The following is a 26468-nucleotide window of genomic DNA, read 5'->3' as shown; positions in this document are numbered from 1 at the left end:
TACTTATTTTTTTTAGTAGTTGCATTGAAAGACAAAAAATGAGGCACTTTCAAAGGTTTATACTGCTGAGATTCCTGTTTTACTCAATGCATTTGAAGGGTATAAAACATATGACTGCTATATTTTATCTTGGTAGAAAATATTCTTTGAAAACACTACTTGATGATTAGAAAGTTACTTGGTCAACACACTTAGGTTAGAGCTAGATGTGGTTGTCATTCAGTACATAGGACATGGTCAAATCATTAGGATGTAGTTTTATTTACATATTTAAAGTGACTCACTTTTACCAAAGTGTCTTGCTTACAATAAACTGTTACGACACAAGCTACCATTTATCGTGCTGTAAAAATGCTGCGTTAAACTTATTGCAAGAAAATGGGTTATTAGTTTGGAAGAATGTGTATCCTACTTGGTTAATAAGATCGAAAAATACCGTGAGGTCAAACACACTTTTTCAATAGTTCAAACCTGGGTTCAACCCCTGGTAGCTGTGGCACATAGCAGGCCAGCTTAACTTTGGAAAATGTGTGAAGTATTCAGCAACACTAAGACAGTCAGAAATTCAAAAGACCACACAATAAAAATCCATAGCCAATTTCGAAAAGTTAATAAAAATGTAATAAGAAAAATGACTAAGATCCAATATGCGGGATTGGAGATAAGAATTGTAAAACATTTAAGGCAAAAACAGCCAAGAAAAAGTAAAGCGCCTAGCAGAAATCACTGTTCATGGTTGACTTGACTTGTACATAGGTGAAATTTCAGGCTGACTGAAGTGGAACAGATGTCGGATAAGGTTCGCCCTGGTAAAAGTTTTTACCTTCTGACTTCCTTCTTTTTCATGGTAGTTGATATCCTTAAGTGGGACAAGGTTGATAGTTGTATCTGGAGAAGTCCACTTGGAGATGGATAGCTGTTGGACGAGGTCCTGCTGAGCTATTAGTTTTGGCAGGAAAAGCTTGGAGTAGGCTTCTTTTCAAGGTCAAGATTTCTACCTTCCCTCCTGTGTGACAAGGCAGTACCACGAGGGGAAGCTGAAGCTCCGGAGGGCCTGAAAATCGAAAAATGTTAGACGGCTCCAACTTTTCCAAGACTTTGTGGGGTGGTTCTTCTTTGTTGCTTCTAGGGCTTCTAAAACAGCAAGGACTGACTTCAGCAGAAGGCCTCAGCAAGGTCCAGTCCAGGTTACGCACTAGTCACTGTAGGAAAACTGGTCATTCCAGCACAAAAAGCCTCTTGCTGCTTTTAATGTCCCTGTAGCCACACACACGTCAGCCAATTGACCTTTGGAGTCTACTTCTTAGTCCCGGGTACAGGTGGTAGCAGGTCCATCCCTTTAGGGTCCACACAGGTTTTAGAAAGCAGGTCCAGAAAGTGTCTGAGTTGCTGCAGTTGGGGAGCTTCTTTTTTTAAGTTCTCTCGTCAAGGGGTGGGGGTGTCTTTTACATTCCCTGGCCAATCAGCACAAAGTTCCTGCAGATAAACCTTCCCAATGTTGCAACATTCCCTTTATGCCACAATGTAAAGCATCCCACAATGCACCATTCCTTTGTCAAATTCAGCATGGCAGATCCTTTCTGGCCCCGAGGGGGAGCTTGTGTGCAGTTTTCTTCCGCTCAGCAACTCTGAACTGGCTAAAGTGTATCCTGGAATCAAAAGACTCCTCTTTTCAGACCTTTTATAACTAAGCTATAAAAGTTCCAGTCTCCCCCTGGTCCCTTTTAAGTTGTTGAAGTCCCTGGGCCCTCTTTAACTGTCCTGCTTCAGTCAAGCTGGGTCACATTCCATACCCAAGCATCTTGTGAGGCCCAAGCCATTGTCTCTATCTGAGAGCAGTATTTCACACCTCATCAAAGGCAGCACTGACAAGCAATGTACAGGTAGGGTAGTGCTAATTAGCTGAGAATACTGATTTGGAACAGAGATGCCACTGGGAATTACAAGGCCTTTGCCCACATAATTGGCGGTGGCATTAAGGATGCAGGAGTTGTAGTGGTGGCTTTCCTTAAAAAAATGTGTGACTACAGGGTGACAGTCCCTTATTTACCCGGGGTTTAGTGCAACAAGCCTATCTGTGTGTGAACAACCAATGAACAATAGCTTAACCTTTGGGTAATTGATATCTTTATTTCAGGGACACTACACTAGGCTTGGTGATTTGGATAATCACTTGCTAAAATAGGTTTTACACATAGGCAGTAACTATTTCAGATAAGACCGGGAGATGATTATAGGTCTGGAAGAAAGATGTAAACCCACTGAGCTCTTAGGAAACTGCTGAAACGTGTAGTCTAGTCCATATGGAAGGGTGCTAATAGCAGGTATCCATCTTTGATAACTTCTAAATGAAGTCAAGGTAACCAGAAATAAAGAATTGTAATAGGATTACTGAAGGCTCTTTTAACCTCTTTGTTTTTCTGGCACCTAGTGGCCTGTTTCACCCTAAATTATATTTGTTTTAATTCTCACTTTCATGAAAGGTGGTAGTACCCCCACTTGAACTCTTAACAGTTCAAGTGTGGGAATGCCCAATGATGAAGCATGCCACAACTATGTGGTGAGGGCCTTGCAGTTCCCAGTGGCATATCTGTCCCAAATCCAACATCACCATTGAAATGGATTTTTAGAAGTATTTAATACAATGGTTGAATCATTGCTCTAGTTTATCCCAAACCCAATTTAAGAAACAGTATTTTAATTGCTCTAGTTTATCCCAAACCCAATTTAAGAAACAGTATTTTAATTGCACATTAATTTATCGCATGCGAACATTAACAGCCATATACATTGGAGGCTAGTCACTGTAAGGACATGCCTACATGAAAGTCTTATTATCTATTTTTAAATACTAGGCTCCCTACCTTGTGGGTTGCAAGACCTATAGAGATGACTTATTTAGTATTTAAAAATAGGGTTTATTCCTGCCAAAAATGAGTATTTGACAATTCTGCATGCAGGTTTAAAAGCTGCAGCAAGTCAGCCTACACATGGTAGGCTTGAAGTCTTGTTAATGGCAATTAGGGCAGCTGTCCCCAGGTGACATTTAACTTTCTATGCTATTTGTGTATTTTCCTGCACCATATACTATGTCCTTATTGGAAAGTTAAATATACACATTGTGAAATTGCTAATTTTACTACGTTTTTGGGGTCAGAGCACATACACTGCAGAAAAACTTCAATGCACAGAATTCAAAAACCCCCATGACTTTATTTCTAGGCCTGTAATAAAAAAAACATAAAACATGCTGAAAAGTAATGTCTTTCAGAGTAACCTCTGTTGTGTTGATCATTTTTACTAAAAAATACAAATAAAAAATCGCATTCTTTGAAAAACAAAATTCTTTCCAGTATTATTGAAAAATATTGCATGAAGGTGTTTACGTTTATGGAGATGTGTGTGTGCATGCACAATTTATGTACCCAAACGGTTATCATTTTCACTATATTTTTTGGATTTCCTTCTTTGTTCCTACATTGGTGCTCAATCTTTTATGTAGACGACGATTGAGGAAGGTGGAAGAGTAGATGGTGCTTGACTAATTTAGTGTGTTGATCTTGGTCTTCAGATGTGCGTTAATTGTTAGTATTCATTAGTGCATCATAAGCAAAATTCAGTTTGAATCGTTGGGTGTTATTAAAACCTGCTTGTTAAGGCATCTACAGTTTAAACTGAATATTTGGCTGCATGTTCAGGTAAGTTAGATTTTTCAAACCATAATTTCTGCCAGTCGCAGTTTTAATATTCAAAGTTTATCTTGTCCAAATTCTCTCTCCTTCACACGTAGATTCGATGTAACAGAGACTGAACTCTGTGTTATAGTGTTCCATCTCCTCACAGGAACTGTGGGTCCCGAGTTCTGGAACTACACGGTAACTCTGGAGCTAAGCTAGCCAATGAACAGTGGCATGCATTCTGTAGAACGACAGCAGCCTTGTCATGCACATTCTGTCCTGTAAAAGATCCACCATTGGGCGATATGGCAAATACTGACCAATGCAAAAAATTACTGTCTACCCTGGTTTGTAACTTGTTCTTGGTAATGAATACGTCCATACTCCGAAACGGCAATACAAATCCACACTTCATTTTATAAGTTTCTGTTTTGTATGTTGGTGAGAATGTATGCATCTTTAGCAGTTCATGTTGATTCTTGGTTATCCTTTCTTCAGTCCAACAGGATGTTCTTTGTAGTGATGCTAGGTCTATATTCAATTTTCATTTCATTATTTATGTAGTTAATTTTTAAAAGGCATGGAGGTGTGATCTGTTTGATATATGCAGGACCTTCCTGTGATTGGGTTGGATGAAGATTATTGTAGAATAACACATGGCACCCAGGAAGATTATGGCTCATGAAAACATCTAACATCATCCGTGGGGATAAAATGTGAATGTGAAAACACAAAAGCTTGAAGGAATCCTGTGTGGAGAATGCCAACCTAAAGAGAGGTCTTATGAGCTTCCTGAATTTGTATTTAGAAATTCGTTTTGAAAGTTGTTTCTTATGTTTATTAACAATGAGTTTCTCATTCAAGACTATAGATCTAATTTGTGTTATATATACCTTTAAGTTGTGATGTTCTTTGACTGACCGGAAAGATTCAACGTGGATAACGCTGTGTAAAGTAACTATGTCCTTCACAAAAATGACTATCATTTGATTTTCCTTTAAAGTGATCAGAAGATTTAATCTTACATTTTGAGAGCTATAATCTTTTCATATTTTCATATAGCACTGCCTGAAGGATAGGCTGTATATGATAAAAAGCACAAGAAATCCACTTGTCAGTTAAAGAACCAGCTATTCCAAACGTATCATTTGTACATAGGGGTAATAAGAGCCATACAAAAGGTACGATACAGCACATTACAAGAAGTAAAATTAAGAGAGTACAAACAGAGAAAGCTTAGCACTCAAAGAAAGTCTTGAAGAATGATTTCATGGCATTACAAAAAGCCTGTGTCTCTAAGGCTTTTCTAATGTTTTGCACAGTTTATGAGCAAAGCTGAAAATTGTTAATTTGTTTAGTGTATTTCATTTCTTCATAGGAATGGATTCTCCAGAGCTAGCTTGAACGTATTTCTTGATAAGTGAGACTCACTGATAAGAATGAGTTTGCTGTAAAGCCTAGAGTGCTTATTGTAGTGCAGGTCTGAACATAGTACTCTCTGGGAAGCAAGTCAAGGTCCTTGATGATGGAAGACATGCAACCTGATTCTTTGTTCAAACAAACCGTTTGGATGAAGGATAGATTTTATTGCAGTGAGTGAAAAAATTTCTAGCTAACGCGACAAAGAATTTTCAATTCTATTAAGGACACGGAGGCGAGAATTATGCTTCTCAATCTTTACTACACGTACAGCAGCAAAGGGTTAAACTTTAAACATCATACCCCGGAAGGAACTCCCCCTCCACGTCTGCACCAATCAGTACACACTATCATGAATAAATGTCCACGAAGTTGCCGTCACTTCCTCTTTCTTTGCCAATGTCTATAAACTGTAACAGGACTGAACCCAAACTTGACGCCAAACCGCGTCAGCGACCATCCTCTTCAAAACGTAGAAGGCCAGTCCAATGCCTCGTCAGAACAGCTCACACCTCAGGTTTGTTTTCCTTGGTCGCCTGAAACAAGAAACACAGCCATAATACCCATGTCAGACTGAAAATAACATTCACAAGTTGACAAATCGGGTGGGAAAAATAAGAAGTCAAACATTAGCATTGAAATATGCAATCAAATATCAGTACAACAATCATGAAAGAACATGTAATACATAAAGTAATCCTTCTTGGGTGGGATAATTCTCGCCTCCGTGTCCTTAATAGAACCGAAAATTCTTTGTCGCGTTAGCTAGAACATTTTTCATTCTATGTCAGTCCACGGAGGCTCAAATTATGCTAGTTTAAAGTTGCTCCACTACAACAGACACAATAGGTTTGTGGTAAAAAGGTCTTAAAAGTGGACTCAGAGGACCAGTCCGCCGCAGTCATAATATCTTGTAACCTGGACCCAGTCGCTAAGGCTTTCGAGGCCATGGACCCTCTCACAGAGTAAGCACCAAAAAGGGAGGAATCAATTCCCGCTTGAGCCAATAACCAGGTAATCCACCTGGCTAGAGTAGCGGAAGAGACTGGGCGGAAAGGTCTCTGAAGCGATATCAACAGTTGACCTGCCACATCATTCCTGAACTCTCTGGTACAATCCTCATAGACCTTTAAACATTGCACAACACACAGTTTGCTATGTTTGCGGTGGATTCCAGGTAGGTGGCAGCTTCCCGGCGCCATTGGAGAGAGAGCCTACACAAGGGCAGACCATTGAGAATCTTTTTAACCTCAACCTGCCTGTATTATTTTAAATGCGATACCTGAATCACTGAGCTAATAGTGGTTATTTTAATAATTGCATTCTCTTGTAAACGCTGCACCTTTGGAGTGTTTTTGTGTATAATTGTAGCACTTTAAACCCTGTTTATTTAGGCGGCTGCATGTTGACTAACACACCTGCTTAAAACTCATTTAGCGCAAGTTACACCGCTATTCTTACCTGCAGCTAGCGGCCCCTCTGCCCCGGTCCACCGCGGCTCCTCTGCCGATCGAGTGGAGGGCGGCTCGCCTACCGCGGCTTTCATTGCCGGTCTGGTGGCGAGAACGGGCGCCATATTGGGAGGAGCCAGAGAGCACTGGGACCTGAGGCAGCGGTCCAGTTGCTCGAGGCTCACTCACATAAAACGACAGGGAGACGCTCATTCCTTCGTGGATTCCGGGTAGGTGGCAGCTTCCCGGCGCCATTGGAGAGAGAGCCTACACAAGGGCAGATCTTTGAGAATCTTTTTAACCTCAACCTGCCTGTATTATTTTAAATGCGATACCTGAATCACTGAGCTAATAGTGGTTATTTTAATAATTGCATTCTCTTGTAAACGCTGCACCTTTGGAGTGTTTTTGTGTATGATTGTAGCACTTTAAACCCTGTTTATTTAGGCAGCTGCATGTTGACTAACACGCCTGCTTAAAACGCATTGAGCGCAAGTTACACCGCTATTCTTAACTGCAGCTAGCGGCCCCTCTGCCCTGGTCCACCGCGGTTCCTCTGCCGATCGAGTGGAGGGCGGCTCGCCTACCGCGGCTTTCATTGCCGGTCTGGTGGCGAGAACGGGCGCCATATTGGGAGGAGCCAGAGAGCACTGGGACCTGAGGCAGCGGTCCAGTTGCTCAAGGCTCACTCACATAAAACGCGATGTGTTGGAGGGAGCGCAGCGGGCACGACGGAGGCGCGCCGGAGTTGCGCTAGAGTTAGGCTCGTCTGCGCTCGTCCGCGAGCGTCCGGGGCCAGGGGCCAAGGACTCTGCCCGTTTTTTCACCTATTCATCTGCAGAGCTACTGGCTCTAAAACCTAACCTTATGATGTGCCCCCCAGTGCCGCCCAACACGATGAAACGAACATCTCGTCTTGGTATTAGTAACTCTAGTACCTTGGCAGCTGAGTCTATACCTAAGTACTCAGTGCATGCGACCACATCGGGCGCAACATGCAATTTCCGCTGCATTTATCTAAACACCCGCTCAATGATTAGACATCAGACGGATATATTTTTGCTATTAACAGACATGAAACCGGATATGCTGTTATTAACAGAAACATGGCTTACCCCAGATTCCCTACCGGACATTTTAGCTGCTTTACCAGCTGATTATTATATCATATCAGCAATCCGTCCCTTAGGGAAGGTTGGGGGAGGAGTGGCCATCATCATTAATAAAAAATATCAACTCAGGCAATTACCATCTCTACCTCTGCCCAATTCAGACAATATAGTGGCCAAACTAGATTCCATCAATGGAACACTGGTAGTGGTTCTCCTGTACCGTCCGCCACAAACAATGACCACATTTTCAGCCATCCTAGCAGAGCAGCTGGCCCTCTTAGTTACGAACCACTCCAAATTACTCCTGATTGGAGATTTAAACTATTGGTTCGATAACCTATTATTAGATCCGCAAGCAGCAGAGATGAAAGATCTTCTAAATGATATAAACTTGACCCAACATATTAATACCTCGACCCATCAGAAGGGCCACAGCTTCGACCAAATTTGGACTTCAAATTTATCAATTCACTCCATCGATATCAAACCTTGCAGTTGGTCTGACCATTACACTATAGGGTTCTCATTCTTTATAGATAAAATCACTCAATTTAGGCTACAAGCCAGCAGGACCACTAGGAAATGGAATTCAGTGGACATGCCAGCATTTTTAAACTCACTAATTATTTCCCTCCCCTCACTGAGCACTGACGTAGAGGTAGCGGACTCTAGGCTCAGAGAATGGATAAATATAGCCACTAATGATCATGCCCCTCTGATCAGCTTTGGCAGTTCAAGAAACGCGGATGCCCATAGGTGGTTTACACCTGACCTAAAAAAACTAAAGCTGGAAGTCCGTCAGCAAGAAAGAGCATGGCGATTAAAATATTGCCCACAAGCTAGGGCAGCCTACTGTCTAGCTAGGAAAGGGTACCAAAAACTCCTTCTTAAACACAAGACTGAATATTGTTTTTATAATCCATTAACACTTCATTCCTTCCCTCTCATGGACTTAGAAACCTTTTCAGTTCTATTAAACAGAGTAAAGTCAGGATCCCCTGAGGACATGTGCCCTCCGCACATTATGAGGGAGATCGGACATGCTATTCCTAATGGCATGTTACCACTGCTTAACGAATCCCTCCTGTCTGGAATGGTCCCTCGCAGCTTTAAACAGGCCCTACTGATCCCTCTGACAAAAAAAACCGGCAAAGACCCCCTTGACCTCACAAACTATCGGCCAATTTCTCTCCTGCCCTACCTCTCAAAGATCTTGGAGGCTCATGTCACCAATTGCCTATCGAAATTTATAGAGGATTCTGAATATTTGCAACCTAATCAGGCAGGCTTTCGGCCCTGCCACTCTACAGAGGCAGTGATACTGGCCGTCCAGAACACTCTGAGGTCCAATGCCGATAATAACCTCCATCAGGCTTTAGTGCTTCTTGACCTGTCTGCCGCATTCGACACGGTTGACTACTCCATTCTGGTCAACCGTGTCGAACAGGCCGGCCTTAAAGATTCTGCCTTGGCCTGGCTGCATTCTTTTATATCGGAACGCACTCAGTCTGTTCGGCTAGGGTAATTTACAGCTTCTAAAATCAATTCCTTCTGCGGGGTCCCCCAGGGCTCCTCTTTGTCTCCTTTATTATTTAATTTGTACATGAGGCCTTTATTGTTTTCACTGAGAAATTACAAAGTAACTACATATAATTATGCAGATGACTTACAGTTAGTCTTTACATTAAATTCGCCCGATTCTGTTGCGGATTTTCAGGCAACTATGACCCACATTCAGAGGTGGATGTCCTCAAACCATCTTAAACTGAACCCAGGAAAGACCGAGCTGATCTTGCCTGGGAAAAGCGAGATTAGTTGGGGCCCTCACTTTTGGCCTTTAGACATGGGCCTCCCTCCCAAAAAGTCGCACTCGGTAAAGAGTCTGGGAGTGACCATCAATGAGGATCTTTCCCTAAAATCACAGATCGGAACAGTGGTCTCCTCAGGTTTTTTCCAATTAAGGAAAATAAAAAAAATTGCACACCTCCTTACTCATTCAGCTTTGATCCAAGTAGTCACTGCCCTAGTTCTCTCCCATATTGACTTTTCCAACAGCCTATATCTGGGTTTACCTGCAGGTCAACTTAGAAGATTACAATATCTCCAGAATCAAGCTGCCAGGCTGATCTGTAAGGTACCCAAATGGGAATCTATCAAAACAGGACTTGAGAAACTACACTGGCTACCTGTGGCCCAGAGAGCGGCTTTTAAAGCAGGGTGTATTATTTTCAAGGCCTTACAAGGTAAGGGCCCACTGTTTATAAGGCAGTTGATAGGGAGATACATCCCCTCGCGTAGTTTGCGATCAGCCCATAAAGATTTACTGGAGGTACCCCGGTTTAGGAGAAAGCGACAGGGAGGCAGTTGTTTCCACTTCTTGGCAGCCTCCCTGTAGAATTCTTTGCCTCTGACTCTTAGACAGAGTAGGGACCTCCTTACTTTCCGACGGGCCTACAAAACCCTGCTTTTCACACAGGCATATCTTGAGTAGTGATTGTTATTGGTATTTTCCTTGTTGTGTTATTAATCTCTTTCCCAGCGCAAGAAGCCCATGGGCGTATGTGCGCTTTATACATTTTAATTAACATAACATAACATAACATGATGAGGAAAAGCAGGATAAGAAATGCATTTAGAATGAGTCTTAGTACGACGGGAAATTGTGAAAGAAACTCCAGAGGGAGTAAACACTCTGTCTGCTAAATCCAGAGCACGTACATCAGACACACGTCTGCATGAAATAAGGCATAACAAAAGCGTCAATTTGGCAGACAATTGTTTGCGCGACAGCCCTTCATTGGCTGGCCAAGTTTTCAAGTACCTCTGAACTATGGAAACATCCCATAACGACTGATATTTAGGTTGAGTGGGATTCACCAGCCTGATACCCCGTACTACCTTACAGACCAGGGGATGTTCCCCCACTGGTCTACCATCTACGTGCGGATCTCCTGCCGAAATGGCCGATCTAAAATTGTTAACTGTCCTATAGGCCATGCCTGACTTAGCCAAGTTGTATAAAAAATTCGCAATCACAGAGATACTAGATCCCAAGGGATCACTCTGTCTTTCACCACACCAACGCACCCATCGTCGCCAAGCGGACTCGTATCGTTTGTGCGTGGAAGGTGCCCAAGACTGGGAGAGAAAAAAGAGTGTCCTGTGAAACTTCCGGCACTTGCCAGCGTCGCCGGAAAGTCTCCACGCCATGAGAGGCAACTGACCTTGCAGGACTAAGGGATGATGAAGGCCCACTGGATCCGTCAACAACTCTGGGAAGGACCTGAGCCGAACCGGTGGAGCACATGATAAGCTCATTGCCACCGCAAACCAAGCTTGCGCCTTCCAACATGGGTGTACTAAGATTATTTCCCCCCACCTGCCTGCGAGTCTGTGCTAACAACCTCGGAATCATGACGAAGGGGGGGAAGGCATATAGAATGCCCGTCGTCCATGATTGAAGGAATGCGTCCGAGCTGATCGCTAACGGATCCGGACGCCAACTGTAAAACAGGGGAAGTTGTCTGTTGAGTCGGGACGCAAACCGATCTAGTGCACACGGACCCCATTTGGAATTCAATGCCTGAAACACACTGGGGTGAAGTCTCCAATCGCTGGAATCCCTCAGAAATCTGGAATTCCAATCTGCCACCACATTCGATGAACCTGGAATGTATTCCGCTGTCACTGAAATGTGGTGATCCAGGCAGTAGTGCCAAAAATCCTTGGCTATTTCTGCTAGAAGTTGGGATCTGGTACCCCCCAGGCGATTGATATAACGAACCGCGGACACAGTGTCCAGACGCAGTAGAATACAACAACTCGCTCGCTGAGGAGACAGAGTTCGAATCGCAAAAGATCCTGCCAATAGTTCCAGGCTGTTGATATGGAGACGCAATTCCTCTTGGGACCACCGACCCCCGGTCTCCATTGTCCCACAACGAGCACCCCAGCCCCACTGACTGGCATCGGACTCTTATGATGGCATCCGGACTCGCCGAAAAGATGGCCCTGCCATTCCAAGCGTCCATGTGCTCTAAACACCAATTCATTTAGAGGCGCGCCTCCTGCGAGATCGTAATCTGCTCTGCATAGTGTAAGCCTCTGCGGAGATTCAGAATCTTCAACCTCTGTAAGGCCCTGTAATGTAACGGACCAGGAAAAATTGCCTGAATGGACGCCGCCAACAAACCCACGAAGCGTGCTAATGTCATCAATGATATTGTCTGAGAGGCAAGCGCTCTCCTCAACTCTTTCTTGATCGCTATCCTCTTCTTGAGAGGCAAAAGCAGTTGAGAGGTCAAGGAATTTACCTGAAAACCCAAGAAATCGATGACTTGCAAAGGTACCAGAAGGGATTTTGGAGCATTGAGGAGAAATCCCAACTCCTGGAGGAGTTGGATAGTCCAAGACAGATGAAGTTGCACCACCGCGGCCGACTGGCCCATTATCAGAATATCGTCCAGATAGACTGAGTCCGACTCCTCCCTCCCTTAACCACTGAACAACCGGTCTCCTGAGTTTAGTGAAACACCATGGAGCGGACGAGAGACCGAAGGGCATAGCCGAAAACTCGAACCACTGACTGCGCCATTGAAATTGGAGGAAGTGCTCGTTAGGTGGAAAAATGGCGACCGCCAGATAGGCATCTTTTAGATCAACCGAACCATCCAATCCTGACTTAGCAACATGTCTCTCAAGAGATGAATACCCTCCATTTTGAAATGACGCTATACTACTCCCACATTGAACTCCTTCAAGTTCAGAACCAGACGAAAACCTGGATCTTTCTTGGGCACCAAGAAGATCGTACTCACAAAACCGTGCGGATGAGGATCCGTCTGTACTATAGCCCCTTTGTTAAGTAACGACTGAACTTCCTCGTCGATGAAACTCATCTCTACAGGGGAAAAACTTAGTGGTCTGGGAGTCACCAATTGTGTGGGAGTTGCATAAAACTCGATATGAAAACCCCGAACTGTCTGACTGATCCATGGGTCGGGAGTCAGGGCCTCCCATCTGGGAAGGAACTGCGCAATACGACCTCCCCATCATATGATCCCCGTAATGTAAAATGGGTACCTGAATAGGAGGAATCTCCAGACTGGAACTGCTGGCCTCTGTAACCTCCACGTTATCCACGACCCCTGTCACCTCTGTTGCGGGTCGGGTAGAACTTTGATCTTTGGGAACCTCCTCTGCCCCGTTGTTCTGCATCTCTAGAGGTCTGATTACCACGTCGGCCGGACCCTCGACCTCTGTTCCGGCCGGCCCTGTTAAAAACACCTGAATGAAAAACGCGTTTGATGTTGGCCTGAGCCTTATGACCACCTGGACCTGCTTCCGGACGGTCGCTCCACCACGCTCCTCCTGTGCTTCCCTGGTATCGTTTTCTGAGCGCTGATCACTAAACTGCCGCTGCCTAATATTCTAGCGCCTCACTCACATAGCGCTTTTATTAATTACCTGCCTCTCGCAGCGCGACCTCGCTCAGGCTATTGGCTTGACTATTGGCTTGTCTTATCATCAGTAATTGTGTTTATTGTGTTTATTTCACCAGCGCTTGTGCTCGAATTGCGCTTACTGCTAACTCGCTGCATTTTTGTTGTTAGTGATACCCCTGCCTGCCTTCCCTCGGACCCTCCATTTTGTTTTTTGTTTTTTTTTTTTGTCCTCATTTTGCGATATATATGCTTAAGGTTTTACTCGGGAGCCCGTTCCATCCAAAACATTTTTTACCTTCACGACCCCATATTTGTCTATCTGAGGAGGGGTGTTTCTCACATCCGTTGTTTTTTTTTGGATTTGTGGGCTCCTGTAACCTTTGCCATAGTCAATAATTCTGGTATCTTGGGGGTGAGCTAGCCTTCCTGGCTACTCGACGGGAATAAATCCAGTCTGAATTATTGTCTCCGCTTTAATCATAGGACTTTGTATTTCGAGACCACATTTACTCCATTTTGTTGTTGTTGTTCTCCCCTGACCCTGACCCGCCCCTCAGCCACACTACCGCCTCCCTGCTGCCCCTCCCACGCTCCGCCCCCTCCACTGTCCATTAATGTCAGATGGTCCCACGCGCAGCGTCCACGCGCTACGTACACGCCGAAGGTGCGCCAAAGGTAAGCCCGTCTACGCCCGTCTGCGCCTGGACCGCGCCCAGCGCCAGACCCCCTGCCCCTCGCGCTGCCCAGCCCTCCCGCATTACTTACGATGCCACCACCCTCCTAGCCCTTAACCCCGGTCGCGCCCCCAACTGCGTCCAAGCCGCTCCTGGACACACCCATGGACCTTTCTCTTGCTACTCCTGCAAATTCATCGGCACCGACAACATCTCCGCTACGACAACACCACAGACTCCCGACCCCAACCACCTACAATGCATCCTTCTCAACACCCGATCGGTCCACAGACACGCCATTGACCTATGGAATCTACTAGACACCATCTCTCCAGACGTCGCCTTCCTAACAGAAACATGGATGAACGCTTCCTCCGCCCCAGACATCACCATTGCCATCCCTGAAGATTATAAGATCACACGCAAGGACCGTACCGGCCACACAGGAGGAGGAATCGCTATCGTCCATAAAAAATCAATCCACATCTCAACCAGCTCTGACGTCAACCTCGCCAACTCTGAACACCTTCACTTCCAGATCCACATCGACCCCAAAACCACACTCAGAGGCACCCTCCTCTATAGACCACCAGGACCTCGCGCAAAATTCAGTGAAGACATCACGGACTTCATCACTCCACACGCGCTCCCCTCCAAAGATTACATCCTTCTGGGAGACCTCAACTTTCACCTTGAAAAGAACAACGACCGCAACACCACCACCCTTTTGGACAACCTCGCCAACCTCGGACTTAAACAACTGGTCACTTCCCCCACCCACATCGCAGGTCACACACTCGACCCCATCTTCACCTCCAGCAATCATGTCTCCTTCAGCCACACTACGGATCTCCTCTGGACTGATCACAGCTGCGTTCACTTCACCTACAACAAGCCGAAACCCACCAACCACCTCCAACCAACTCTGCAAAGAAACTGGAACAAAATCACCATCGACCAGATCTCCTCATCGCTCCTTTTAAACACACCAGCCCACTCTTCTAACCCAGACCAAGCCGCCGCCAACTTCACCCTATGGTTATCCAACACCGCCGACATCCTAGCACCACTGAAAAAACGTCAAAACAAACCTGGCAGCAAGAAAGCCTCATGGTTCAACGATGATCTTAAGAAATCCAAGAAACTCTGCCGCTCCCTTGAGAAGGCCTGGAAAAAAGACCCAACCTCCAGCACCAAGGACGCCTTCAAAAACGCCACCCGCATACACCACCAACTGATCCGGAATGCCAAGAAAACAGCATTCAAGGATCGACTAGACAACAACGCCCACAACAGCAAGGAACTTTTCAACATCGTCAAGGAATTCACCAACCCCTCGGCCAACTCCAACGACATCACCCCCTCTCAAGCCCTCTGCGACTCCCTGGCTCTATTCTTCCACAACCAAATCGCAGACATCCACAACAGCTTCGACAACCAACCCGGAGAACAACCCACCCAACCATATGCCGAACATTCTCCCCCCTCGAACACCCTTAACGACTGGAACCCAATCTCCACTGAGGACACCATCCGCCTGATGAACTCCATCCACTCAGGATCCCCCACAGACCCATGCCCTCACCACATCTTCAACAAGGCAGACTCCATCATAGCACCGCACCTCCGAGACGTCATCAACTGCTCCTTCAACTCCGCCACCTTCCCGGAAAGCTGGAAACACGCTGAACTTACCGCCCTTCTGAAAAAACCCACAGCGGACCCCACCGAACTCAAAAATTACCGCCCCATATCGCTCCTTCCTTTCCCGGCCAAAGTCATCGAAAAAGCTGTCAACAACCAGCTCGCCGCTTTCCTCGAAGCCAACAAATCCCTCGACTCCTCACAATCTGGCTTCCGAGCAAAACACAGCACCGAGACCGCCCTCATCGCAGCAACAGACGATATTCGAACTCTACTGGACAATGGAGACACAGTCGCCCTCATCCTCCTCGACCTCTCTGCAGCCTTCGACACAGTCTGCCACAGCACCCTTTTACAACGCCTCAGAAACATTGGAATACAAGGAAAAGCACTTGAATGGATCACCTCGTTCCTCACCGGAAGAACCCAGAGAGTCCGCCTTCCACCTTTCAAGTCCGAGGCCACTGAAGTCATCTGTGGCGTACCACAAGGATCCTCACTCAGTCCCACCCTCTTCAACGTATACATGAGCCCCCTTGCGGCCATCGCTCGCCAACACAACCTCAACATCATCTCCTACGCGGATGATACTCAACTGATCCTTTCTCTCACCAATGACCCCAGCACCGCCAAAACTAACCTACACGAAGGAATGAAAGAAGTTGCCGAATGGATGAAACACAGCCGTCTGAAACTTAACTCAGATAAAACAGAAGTCCTCATCTTAGGTACATCCCCCTCTGCATGGGACGACTCTTGGTGGCCGGAAGCCCTTGGAAAAGCACCCATCCCGACAGACCACGCACGGAACCTAGGTGTTATCCTGGATTCTTCACTCTCAATGAACAGACAAGTCAGCGCCGTATCCTCATCCTGCTTCAACATTCTTCGCATGCTCAAAAAAACATTTCGCTGGATCCCCACCGAAACCAGAAAAACAGTCACCCATGCTCTGGTCACGAGCCGACTGGACTACGGAAACACCCTCTACGCAGGTACTACCGCTAAACTCCAGAAGAAACTCCAACGAATCCAAAACGCCTCAGCCAGGATCATATTAGACATCCCGCGTAACGAACACATCTCTGGTCACCTGAAAGACCTCCACTGGCTACCCGTCAATAAGAGGATCACTTTCCGACTGCTAACCCACGCACACAAATCACTCTACGACATCGGACCAGAATGCCTCAACTCACGACTGTCCTTTTACACCCCCCCCCCGCCAACTACGTTCTTCCAACCAAGCCCTCGCCACTGTACCTCGCATCAACAAGACCACCATGGGAGGCAGATCCTTCTCATACCTGGCAGCTAAAACATGGAACTCACTCCCCACTTACCTTCGCCTTACCCAGAACCACTTGGCATTCAGAAAGCAGCTTAAAACATGGATATTTGACAAGTAATCCTCCTCCCCTCCCTAAGCGCCTTGAGACCCATGGGTATGTAGTGCGCTATACAAATTCTCTACTTGACTTGACTTATCCAAGGCAGAAAAAGTGGCCACATATTTGCCCATCTTTTTGACGAAGTCATCGCCAAACAACATGCCATTGGCCAAGGAACCCGGTTCCGTAGTAGCCATCTCAGCCAGTTGGGGATCGATGCGCATAAGGAAAGACCTTCTCCTCTCCGTGGATAATGCCACATTGGCATTGCCCAGAAAACACATGGCGTGTTGCGCCCATTCCATAATGTCGGAGGAATCCAGGGGGACACCTTTGTCCTTAGCTGTGACAGCGACATCTAATATCTTAGTCAGCGGACCTGTGACATCTAACATCATGTCCTGGCACCCTTTCCAGATCCTATCCAAACCTTTTTTGGGATCTTTGGTGAATTTTCGCATGAATGTCGCCATGTTAGGGTCCAATTCTGGCGTATCCGCCACCTTACCCAACGACGGTCGGGGACATTCCGAGTGCAAGGTGACCCTCACCTGACTCTCAAAACCCTGTCGCAAATTATTTTGCACATAGTGCGCCACCTCAACACAGGGAACCCATTCAGTAGACCTAGGGTGAATTAAATTCTGAGGATTAAAAAGCAGATTCTTTGGTGTCACATCCTCCTGTGCATCATAAAACACATGTTTGGTCTTTTTGACCTTCTTCTTGGGCTGCACTGATTCGTCATCTGAATCTGTTGTATCCAGGGTAGCCGGAGAAGACTCTCCCTTCGTATCCCTGCCTGCCAAGGAGCCATGGTCTAGCAGAACATTCTTCGCCATATTAATCAGGACTTCAGCCGAAGCCTGTATGGTAGAAGTGTACTTACAAGAAGACCTAGTCTTTCTTTTGCCAGAAGATTTAAGGGTTTTCGTTAGGGGCGTCAAGGCCTTAATAAGCGCCTTATTCACTAAACCCCGGACGTGGGTATCCTGGGCTTCCACAGGTTGCTCCTCCCATTCATCGTTATAAGGCTCCTGATATTCCTCATACTCATTGTACTCAACCCACTTGTCATCCTCCTCGGCGTAATACACCATAATACAGAAACGGAGGTCTGAAGGAGATTCTGGGGGGGGGGGGGAGTAACCCAAGGGCAAAAGACCCCTAAAAGTATCACTGACTACAGAAAATACGTGGGTCTCAGCAATTATCAGGAAAATATGCAAGAAGACGATAGACAGAATGGAAAATAATAATAGTATAATAGTGGCAGGAGCTTGCCCTCATAAACTTCCCTAGTGCCAAGCACTCATCTGGAAAGCGCTCCAGTAAGCGTTAAATTCGAGCTGGGGATTTGTCAGGCCAACAGTGAAACATGTGTGAAGAGCCGGTGACCGAAAACGAAACCGGCTCTCCGCGCATGCGCACAAAGAAGAAGGCGGGGCTGAAACAGCTGCCTACTCCCCACGCGCACCGAAGTGCGAAGCTCTGCTCCCTCGCCACTGCCCCCAAGGAAAGAACACGACGGAGGGGCACCAAAGCCTCACACTCCAACGGTAGGGCGGACATGCACTAAAGAAAGGCAGTGCAGCGCGCAAGAAAGGAGAAAGTAATTAATGAAATAATGAAGCGCGTATAACGGGAAAGCAAGTCGCAACTCCCGAAAAGAAACTACCGCGCGAACTCACGCTCGACAAATGCAGCGCAGCACGCTATACTAAAATAAAAAAAAACTAACACTGTATCTGAATATGACAAGAAATAAGCATATATTAGCACATATACGTAGCAAGAAATAAAAAGTCACTTATCTCGCTGCTGCAGAGCAAAGAAAGAGGAAGTGACGGCAACTTCGTGGACATTTATTCTAGATAGTGTGTACTGATTGGTGCAGACCTCGAGGGGGTTGTCCTTCCGGGGTATGCTGTTTAAAGTTTAACCCTGTGCTGCTGTATGTGTAGTAAAGATTGAGAAGCATAATTTGAGCCTCCGTGAACTGACATAGAATTATTAATGAGGTCTGCTAGATTGTGGCGGTGCCAATACAAGATCCAGCTGAAGACTCCATCATCATTACTAAGCCCTCAGTTAAAATGATTACAAGTTTGTAGTTTGGGCCGTGTGGGTGATGTGTGTGGGATTTGAAATAAAGTGGTGAAAGCAGAGTGTGCCTAATGGCACAGCACATAAGAATTGCATGTAGTGAGCAGTGTTAGAACAGTTGCTGTCTCAAATGCAGGTACTTATGATCCATAGGGTGACTAGTAGCAAATGCAGAGACCATATTAATTTTTTTTTAACTGATGTAACATTGTACTGATGGAAGGGAAGCTAGTAAAACACATGGGCGCTATATGAAGTGGCTTCATGCAATCAAACACATTTCGTACATATGCCCTGAAAGCTCCAGTTGTGACAGAAGAACTCTGTCCTTCAAGGTATGTAGTTCTTGGAGATGTTTGGCTGCCGTGTAGGACAACGCTAAAGCTATTCAGATCGAGTTGGCATAGCTGGGCAGTAATAAACATTTTGTCTTCAGTGCTTTCAATGAAGCAGCATGGTCCTAGTTGTCTGAGGAAGCTGGAGAAGGCATACTTATTTTAGTCACTGGTAGCGCCCATTCCAAAATGTTTAACGGTGGAGTTCTGAAGCAGCCTAGCTGATTTCAGTTGCTGGCGCAATCTTTTAAAAGTCTGTGCTAGATGATGCTGAGGACTGAGGAAAATGCACGGCCTTGCCTGAAGTCTCCTGTGAGTATCTGCAACATTTGTACTGATAGGACAATGTAGACTTGGTCTTTCAGGACCTTCTACTCTATTATACCATTCAGCCTGTTCTGCTAGACCCGCAAGATTACATATTGCCCTGATATTGTGGTGATATCCTTTTCCTCCGAAACTGCCACTTTTTGAATGTAGTCTATTTTTATTGGGGTGGGGAATGGTCTGGGTATTTTCCTCAGTCAGTCCCCTCATCTTGTGGTGAATATTTTACGTGTGAGCAGTTAAGTAATTCCGATACAGCTAATCAAATTACTTCTGTAGTTCTGAAAACGTTTTCAGGCCGATAGTATCTCATGTGTCCCTAATTTAGCCATCACAGTCGGTTAATACGTTTTGAAGTTTTTGGAATTTTATACTGTTATTTAGGATGTACTGCACCAGAAATGGGTTTCCTTAGTAGTTATCACCGAGCATTTTATTTGTTTTCAAACATTTTCCAGGCCATGGTGATGATGTCTTACATTCCTCACGTTGCACTGGCGATCCTGGTGGGGCTCCTCATTATGAGAAGTTACCCCTGTCTTTGTTCCTTCAAGATAAATGGCATTACTAGATCCACCATCTGTTCAGATGAAGCTGCTTTACTCTTTAATCTGTTGGTGCAGCTCTGGTTCTGAATGGTTGGTCAATCTTTTTGCATTTGTTGCATTAAACCGTACTGATTGTCTTGAGAGTGCATTGTCACATTGGAATATTGGCATTATTTTTAATAAAGTGAACATTTTGGGCAGTTAGGTCAAACTGTTATTGTGGAAAGGAGACTCCTGTTTTTGCTCATTTTGTATCATGCGGACTGCCAAAATCTCTCTGCTAAATGTTCTTACGACAGCATAATTGTAATGCAAGTCTGACTATGTTGACTGAGCGAATGTGGTCATGGCGGGAAAGATTCAGCTTCTAAATATCTTTTGTTGTGCTTCCACTGTATTTTGTCCCTGTAACTGAGATGCTTGAAGAAGGCAAGGTTGGTTTATAGTTAATTAGGTGATTTCAAAGGGTCATGATCTACTGATCTCTCACCAGACAAATGGGCTAGAGGTTTATATAAGTTGCCTTACATATTAGTTTGTGCAACTTCCCTAATGAAAATACACATTTGTGGGTGCACAGGGCTCTTTGATATCTGTATGACAGTGGTGCGCCCAAACATCGGGTTGTTTGGACTGTATTCACCTCAGTCTTTGAAATGTTTCTCTAGTGACCAGATTCAAAACCTCATTTGAAAATACAATCAAAAGGAAAAGACATACCGAAAAAGGGAGTTTGAGATTAGAAAAACCATGAATGATTATTACAAAATTACAAAGTACAATACAAAAATAAAGTGTGACGCAGAAGTAATCTCATTGAAATGTGTGAATGTAGTTTTTCATGAAAGCTTTTAGATAGAGATTAATACAGGGATAAAGGCAAAATCACAAAATTGTACAAGTCTCAAATGTGCAGCAAAATCAGTATCAAATCAAACAGCACCCCTAGAAGGATCCAAAGCAATTTTGTTCTTTACCAGTTCCAATGGATTATATTCAGATTTCTTGGATAGAAATCACATTAACTTAAAAGTCGGCATGGTTTGATCAGTGCTCCAACAAATCACATTTTCATATTGTAAAACGTCACATAACCCAAACCCCCTAGCATTAACCCACTACATGAATATTGATATGCCGTTTCTGACCTAATATCTTTCTACGGTGCTAGAACAAACAAGTTACATAAACAGAGAACCCTTGTGAATAAATGTAATACAACAATGTGCTGGCAGGAAGAACCTTGGAGATTTTAGCAAAAGGCTTTCTTCTCTTAAACTCTTCGAGAACGGTGTCTTACAGAGATAAACAATCCACATCTTGCTGCAGGTAGTTTCCAAGCAAGAAATATAAACACAGAATGAACATCATGAACAAGATGTGTTGAGACTTAACTAAGGCTTAGTTATCTTGAGCCAGGAAAACACACTTAAAGACATCATAATATTTTTGTTTCAATTGTAATAGCTCTGTCAGTATACACATGTGAATTAAAGTGCAGACAGAGCTACTGATATTGATGCACACTTTAGTTTGAACACTCTTCTGTCATCTTCTCTGTTCCACAAGAATAAGAAGAGTCTGGAACTTGATTAAGTGGGGTTTGCAGTGTCAACCTTCTGAGATTTGTGTGCTGTGACATTCCGCCATGTTGAAGTTGTGGGTGTGTATGTTGGGCGAGTGTGGGATCAGTCAGGGTGACATTGATCTGAAATCTACAATGCGTTTAAAGTGACTGAATTGAAACACTATTTTCCATGTCTGAAACTTCTGAAAGATGACGATAAAACGACAGTAATGTTTTTAAGTATAGCGTTTTTAAAGTTTTCATGAGTGTGGATTTTTATTGCCTTGCACGGTGTTGAAATTCGAAAAATGTTTTTCTCTACTTTATAACAGGTACCGTGTGCATGATAGAGGTTAGCTATTGCTTGGCTAGCAGATTCTTGACATGACACTGCTTGATGTAATCATGCTTTTTTGGCTTTTTGTACCTAATCAGAATTGATGTGACTGAAGTACAAATCCTCATAATAATCATGTACTTGCTGTCAGCGATCGGAGGACCAGCTTTTTGGCATTCCATGGTAATTTCATTAATTTTACACAATTTCAATGAGATTGATTATAGAAATACAACATTGCATTACTTGTCTTCATTAAACTTTGCCATTTTTTTGGAGGTAAATTTTTAGATTTTATTTTTGAGACCACTGTGGCCTGTTTTTTGATTAGTTGAAAAGTTTTCAGAAGAAAACATTGGCACATGCAGAATTCACAATATGTATAAAAAAAATTAAAGTGCCAAGTATTTAATAAACTATGTTTATACCACAGGGAAATTTGGAAACTTTTTTGGTGTTTAATTATGATTCTATATAACTTCCCCAGGCAAACGTTCTATAGCTCTTCACTACATGGGCCTTTCATGCATGTACTGTATCTTTTTTTATCTTTGTATTAGTGGTATATGTCACACCATGTCTAAGGAGAACATCTACTTTATCTTTTAATAAAAGCAATCTAATTGCTGATTAATTTTCAAAATCCATCACGTCTTAAGAATTGGACTCTGTCACTGCCTTGTTAAAATCACTAAACCACATAATGGCAATGAAAATGTAACATGTTCTCCTAATAGGTTTCATGTTTTTGTAGGATTTAAAAAAAATTCCAAAACAACATTTTTTGTACTAGTGTCCTCGACATCAGGAGACGCAGCAGTCTTATCAAATGATGCAGGTTGTCAAAGACTGGTTTCTGAGCTGGAGGCATCCGCCTTGTTTTCTCAACCACATCCGCTGAACATAATGCATGAATTAACTGCATGCTGGCTTTAAAGCTGAATCAGACGTTATTGGTTGCAGAGTAATTGGACATTAAAATGACAGGGACAACATTTTAGTTAAATACTGCAATGCTTTTTAACCTACGTGTGCTCCATTGTAATCTGTATGTTACCAACTGCTAACGTTATTTTTTTCCTTTCCAAGTGGTATAAACCTTAACCAAAATGTCCGATAGGACGTTTTCAGTATATATTCATCTTTCCTTTGGGAAGTGCAAATCCAGCAGTACTCCCATTTGTCTTTTAGCCCAGATTGGTCTTTAAACCCTGGCTTTTGTGGAACAAGGAAAGGCCAAGAAAAGGGTAGAGTGTTTTGAAGACTTGTCGTCTTGTTGTTAGAATGTGTAGCTAATACTGTTTGCATAGACTTTATGCCAAAGCACCTCTGAAGTATTCAGTAACTGAAACCTAGTTTGCATGGTCAGTGTGGACGGATTCATTCCAGTTTTTAAAGGTACACCCTTGATTGGGTAGCATAAAGTGCGGCAAATGTTGAGTTTAATTTACATACTTAAAAAACAAAGTGTTAACATGGTAAATGGCCATAAATGATAGTGCACCCAATGCAAATGTATGTATTGTAGCATTTGCTCACTTGGGTTTGGTTTTAAGACTTGAACTTCCTCAGCTCCATTCTTTCATAACCCAGTGACAGCCTTTTTCTAAAAGAAACTGAAGCATCTGCCATAGTATCAGTAGGAAAGCCTGAATGCAAACTGCCAAAAGCAAGAAGCCTTCCTTTTTGCTGTCCCTTTTCTTCACCCTGGTGTCATTGTTCTTTCACTTTTACAGAGACTTGAGCCTAACTATAGGTGTCCTTTCCGGTGTTATTCATAGGGCTGCCTTTAAGGAGTGCAGATGCTACATTTCTCAAGTTCCAGTAAATAGCAATTTCAGGTACTGTTTTTGATGTCTGGGGTATTCTTCTCCACTAATACTTTTAAGGTCTCATTATTTTTCGGAAAGGACGCTTTGGAACTATTTGAATGTGCGATTTCCAGGTACCAGGGAATCCAAAGATTTTAATGCAGTAAAAAAAAAGGTACGTCGATATATTTATTTTGACATGCTGCTCACTCCAGGTCTTGTTTCCCTTCCAAGATGAGCCACATTAGCATTAGCAAAAAGACTCCCTGTTGATGAGCGAACCTTTCCTTGACTGCTTCATCAGCTTTGACCATGAGGTCCAGGATGATTTAAAATGAATCTGTTGTGCCAAAGTCTGACATCTGAGACACCAACTAGTAAACCACAAGAAGCAGGAATAATTTGTAGACACTCTTAGACGAACTGATGGAAGAATCAAGTACTATTGTATTATATCCAATGTTGGGTCTCACATGATCACAGCCCTGCATCCTTTGTATCACTGAGGTGCTCCAAGGGGCAGTGGCTATGACATATGCACTGCTACAAAGTCATACGCTATTACAGATATCACTGGATATCCCATACATGATGTGGGAAGGTTTTTAAAAAAAAGTTATGATCCCTTTCGGATCGGTTGGTGTAGCATGGACCTCTCAGCCTGGACCCAAAGGGGCAGTGCTGTTGTGTCAATGCTACCAACCATTGCCAGAAGTGCATTGGGCAAGTAATTGAATGGCTCACTTCAAAGAGCACTGCTAGGACTCTGGTTGAGCAGGGCACATGGGTTCTGGCTCTGTTGCCCAAATTATAGATCATTTTGCCCTACCTTTGAGTTCAACCTCTTGATTGTGGAAAAGTGGCCTCCAAAACACAGGCTTAGTCGAAGACAACATTTCCTGTAAGGAGAAAAGGTTGGAGGCACAGGTAAAAAGATTAATAGAAATATATCATGAACACAGAAGCCCACAGTCTTAGACTAGATAGTTAAACCTTCAAAACCAACTGACTCTGAACTTCCCTTTGTTTAACAAACTGTTTCACAAAGATTTCAATGAGGACCCACATCTGAATAGAGAAGCACATTTATTCTTTCAAAAAGTCCCTATAGTAGAATACTCCTACATTATTTAGCCATCTGTAGGTTCAGGCACCCTTTTGACTTTCTTTGATTTGTATCATGGTTACTCAGACTCATTTCTTGAGATCCGAAGAACATAAAAACCCATCAGGTTGTTTTGGCTGAGCCACTGGGTCATCATTTGATTTAGGATTTTCAGTCTATTTCATTCTGTTCATCTTTTGGTCCAGAAATGTAAGAGCTTTTCAATAACCCCCCAAAAAATTCCTTTCTAATCGGGTTTGTATGCGGCTGCATGGTCTTTGGAGCTCCCCCAGGCCAGCAGTGGCCAAATGCTCCACTTCCTAAGCCTCCTTCCCCAACTCCAGCTAAATGAAATGGTATGGTTCTAATCCGTGAACTGCAGGCGCTGTGTGTGCACCCTCCTTATGTGTAAACAAATGGAGAGAGCGAGGATTATTATGGGGTACGTCCCTATCCCCAGAATAATGTACAAACAACACAGTGACGACTCAGTGGTACTTTTTGGAGTGTCAGAAACCCATTAGGTTTGTTAAAAGACCCCTCACCCACCAACCTAGTTGGTGGCATGCTTCATCATTGGGGTCCCAACTGGGTAGCCGAGTGCCACCCAGGTGTACTACAACGCCTGATTATAGCGTGATGTGTGATGAAAAAGTGATGAGTAAGTGGTGCAGGTTAAAAATGTCTCTGGGAGTCCTTACTGAATATTGCTTTATTCCCAGCAGCCCAGGACAAATAATAAAGAGGGGGGTGGGGGGAGTTAACTTCAAGATAAATTGATCTTAATTGTCACTGTGGTAGGTCTATATGTTTCAGCCTCATTAAAATTGTGAGGCTTTCTTCATGACCAGGTGAAACACGTGCAGGTGTGGCAAAAGCACGCCATGTGTATCGTTTTTTCAACACACATGCTAAGGTCCCGGATGCATCCAGGACCGCGAGGAGACCCCAATAGGTGCAGACGTCGGAAGCTCTGTCTTGACAAATGTTTGACTACAGACAGGGGCCCCTCCCGGGTCCTACAAAATGCTACAACTAACTCGTAGCTAGTGTTTTTCCAGTGGGTCCGTAAGTACTCAGACACAACTGCATGCAAAACACACAGCGTGTGTGTTGAAAAAATGATACGCGTGGCTTGTTTTTGCTACACCCTCATGTATTTCACCTGGTCCTGAAGAAAGCCTCACAATTTTTATTGAGGCTGAAACATGTAGACCGACCACAGTGACAACTAAAATTAATTTATCTTGCAGTTGTCCCCCCTCTTTTTAAACTTGTCCTGGACCACTGGGAATAAAGCACTATTCAGTAAGGACTTCCAGAGACATTTATATCCTGCGCCACTTCCTCATCACTTTTTCATCACACAATAGCACAAATTCAGCTACGCTGTAATCAGGCGTTGTAGCACAACTGGGTGGCACTCTGCTACCCAGTTGGCACCCCAATGATAAAGCATGCCACCAACTAGGTTGGTGGGTGAGGGGTCTTTTAACAAACCTAATTGGTTTCTGGCACTC

General features: G+C 44.1%; 2 protein-coding genes across 3 annotated transcripts in view; one reads left to right on the top strand and one right to left on the bottom strand.

The window, feature by feature from the left end:
- The window catches only part of CEPT1 (choline/ethanolamine phosphotransferase 1), a 230728-nt gene that overhangs the window by 83712 nt on the left and 120548 nt on the right, over nucleotides 1-26468 (top strand). Inside the window, exon 5 of one of the 2 annotated variants that reach the window (XM_078644128.1) lies at nucleotides 3791-3875. In XM_078644128.1, coding sequence (XP_078500254.1) covers nucleotides 3791-3875 — 85 coding nt within the window. Of the gene's footprint in view, nucleotides 1-3790; nucleotides 3876-22130; nucleotides 22216-26468 lie in introns of both variants that reach the window. The other variant, XM_078644129.1, reaches the window with a different exon arrangement.
- On the bottom strand, nucleotides 11254-18063 carry LOC144755327 (uncharacterized). The gene is made up of 2 exons (XM_078644127.1): nucleotides 16906-18063; nucleotides 11254-12979 (listed from the first exon to the last, which is right to left on the bottom strand). Exons 1-2 carry the CDS (start codon nucleotides 17910-17912, stop codon nucleotides 12520-12522), a joined length of 1467 nt encoding a protein of 488 aa, XP_078500253.1. The 5' UTR covers nucleotides 17913-18063; the 3' UTR covers nucleotides 11254-12519.

Source organism: Lissotriton helveticus, chromosome 5_1, assembly GCF_964261635.1.
Source record: "Lissotriton helveticus chromosome 5_1, aLisHel1.1, whole genome shotgun sequence".
In the NCBI taxonomy this organism is placed as follows: domain Eukaryota; kingdom Metazoa; phylum Chordata; class Amphibia; order Caudata; family Salamandridae; genus Lissotriton; species Lissotriton helveticus.
The sequence above is the reverse complement of the archived record's forward strand: the minus strand, read 5'-3'. Positions and strand labels throughout refer to the sequence as shown.

What these genes read in the sequence shown, in the direction of transcription:
- LOC144755327 (XM_078644127.1), bottom strand. Translation starts at nt 17,912, where the DNA reads ATGGTGTATTACGCCGAGGAGGATGACAAGTGGGTTGAGTACAATGAG. An exon ending in ACTTTTTCTGCCTTGGATAA is followed by an intron (nt 12,980 to 16,905) that starts GTCAAGTCAAGT and finishes GGTGGTCATAAG; the next exon opens with GCTCAGGCCAACATCAAACG.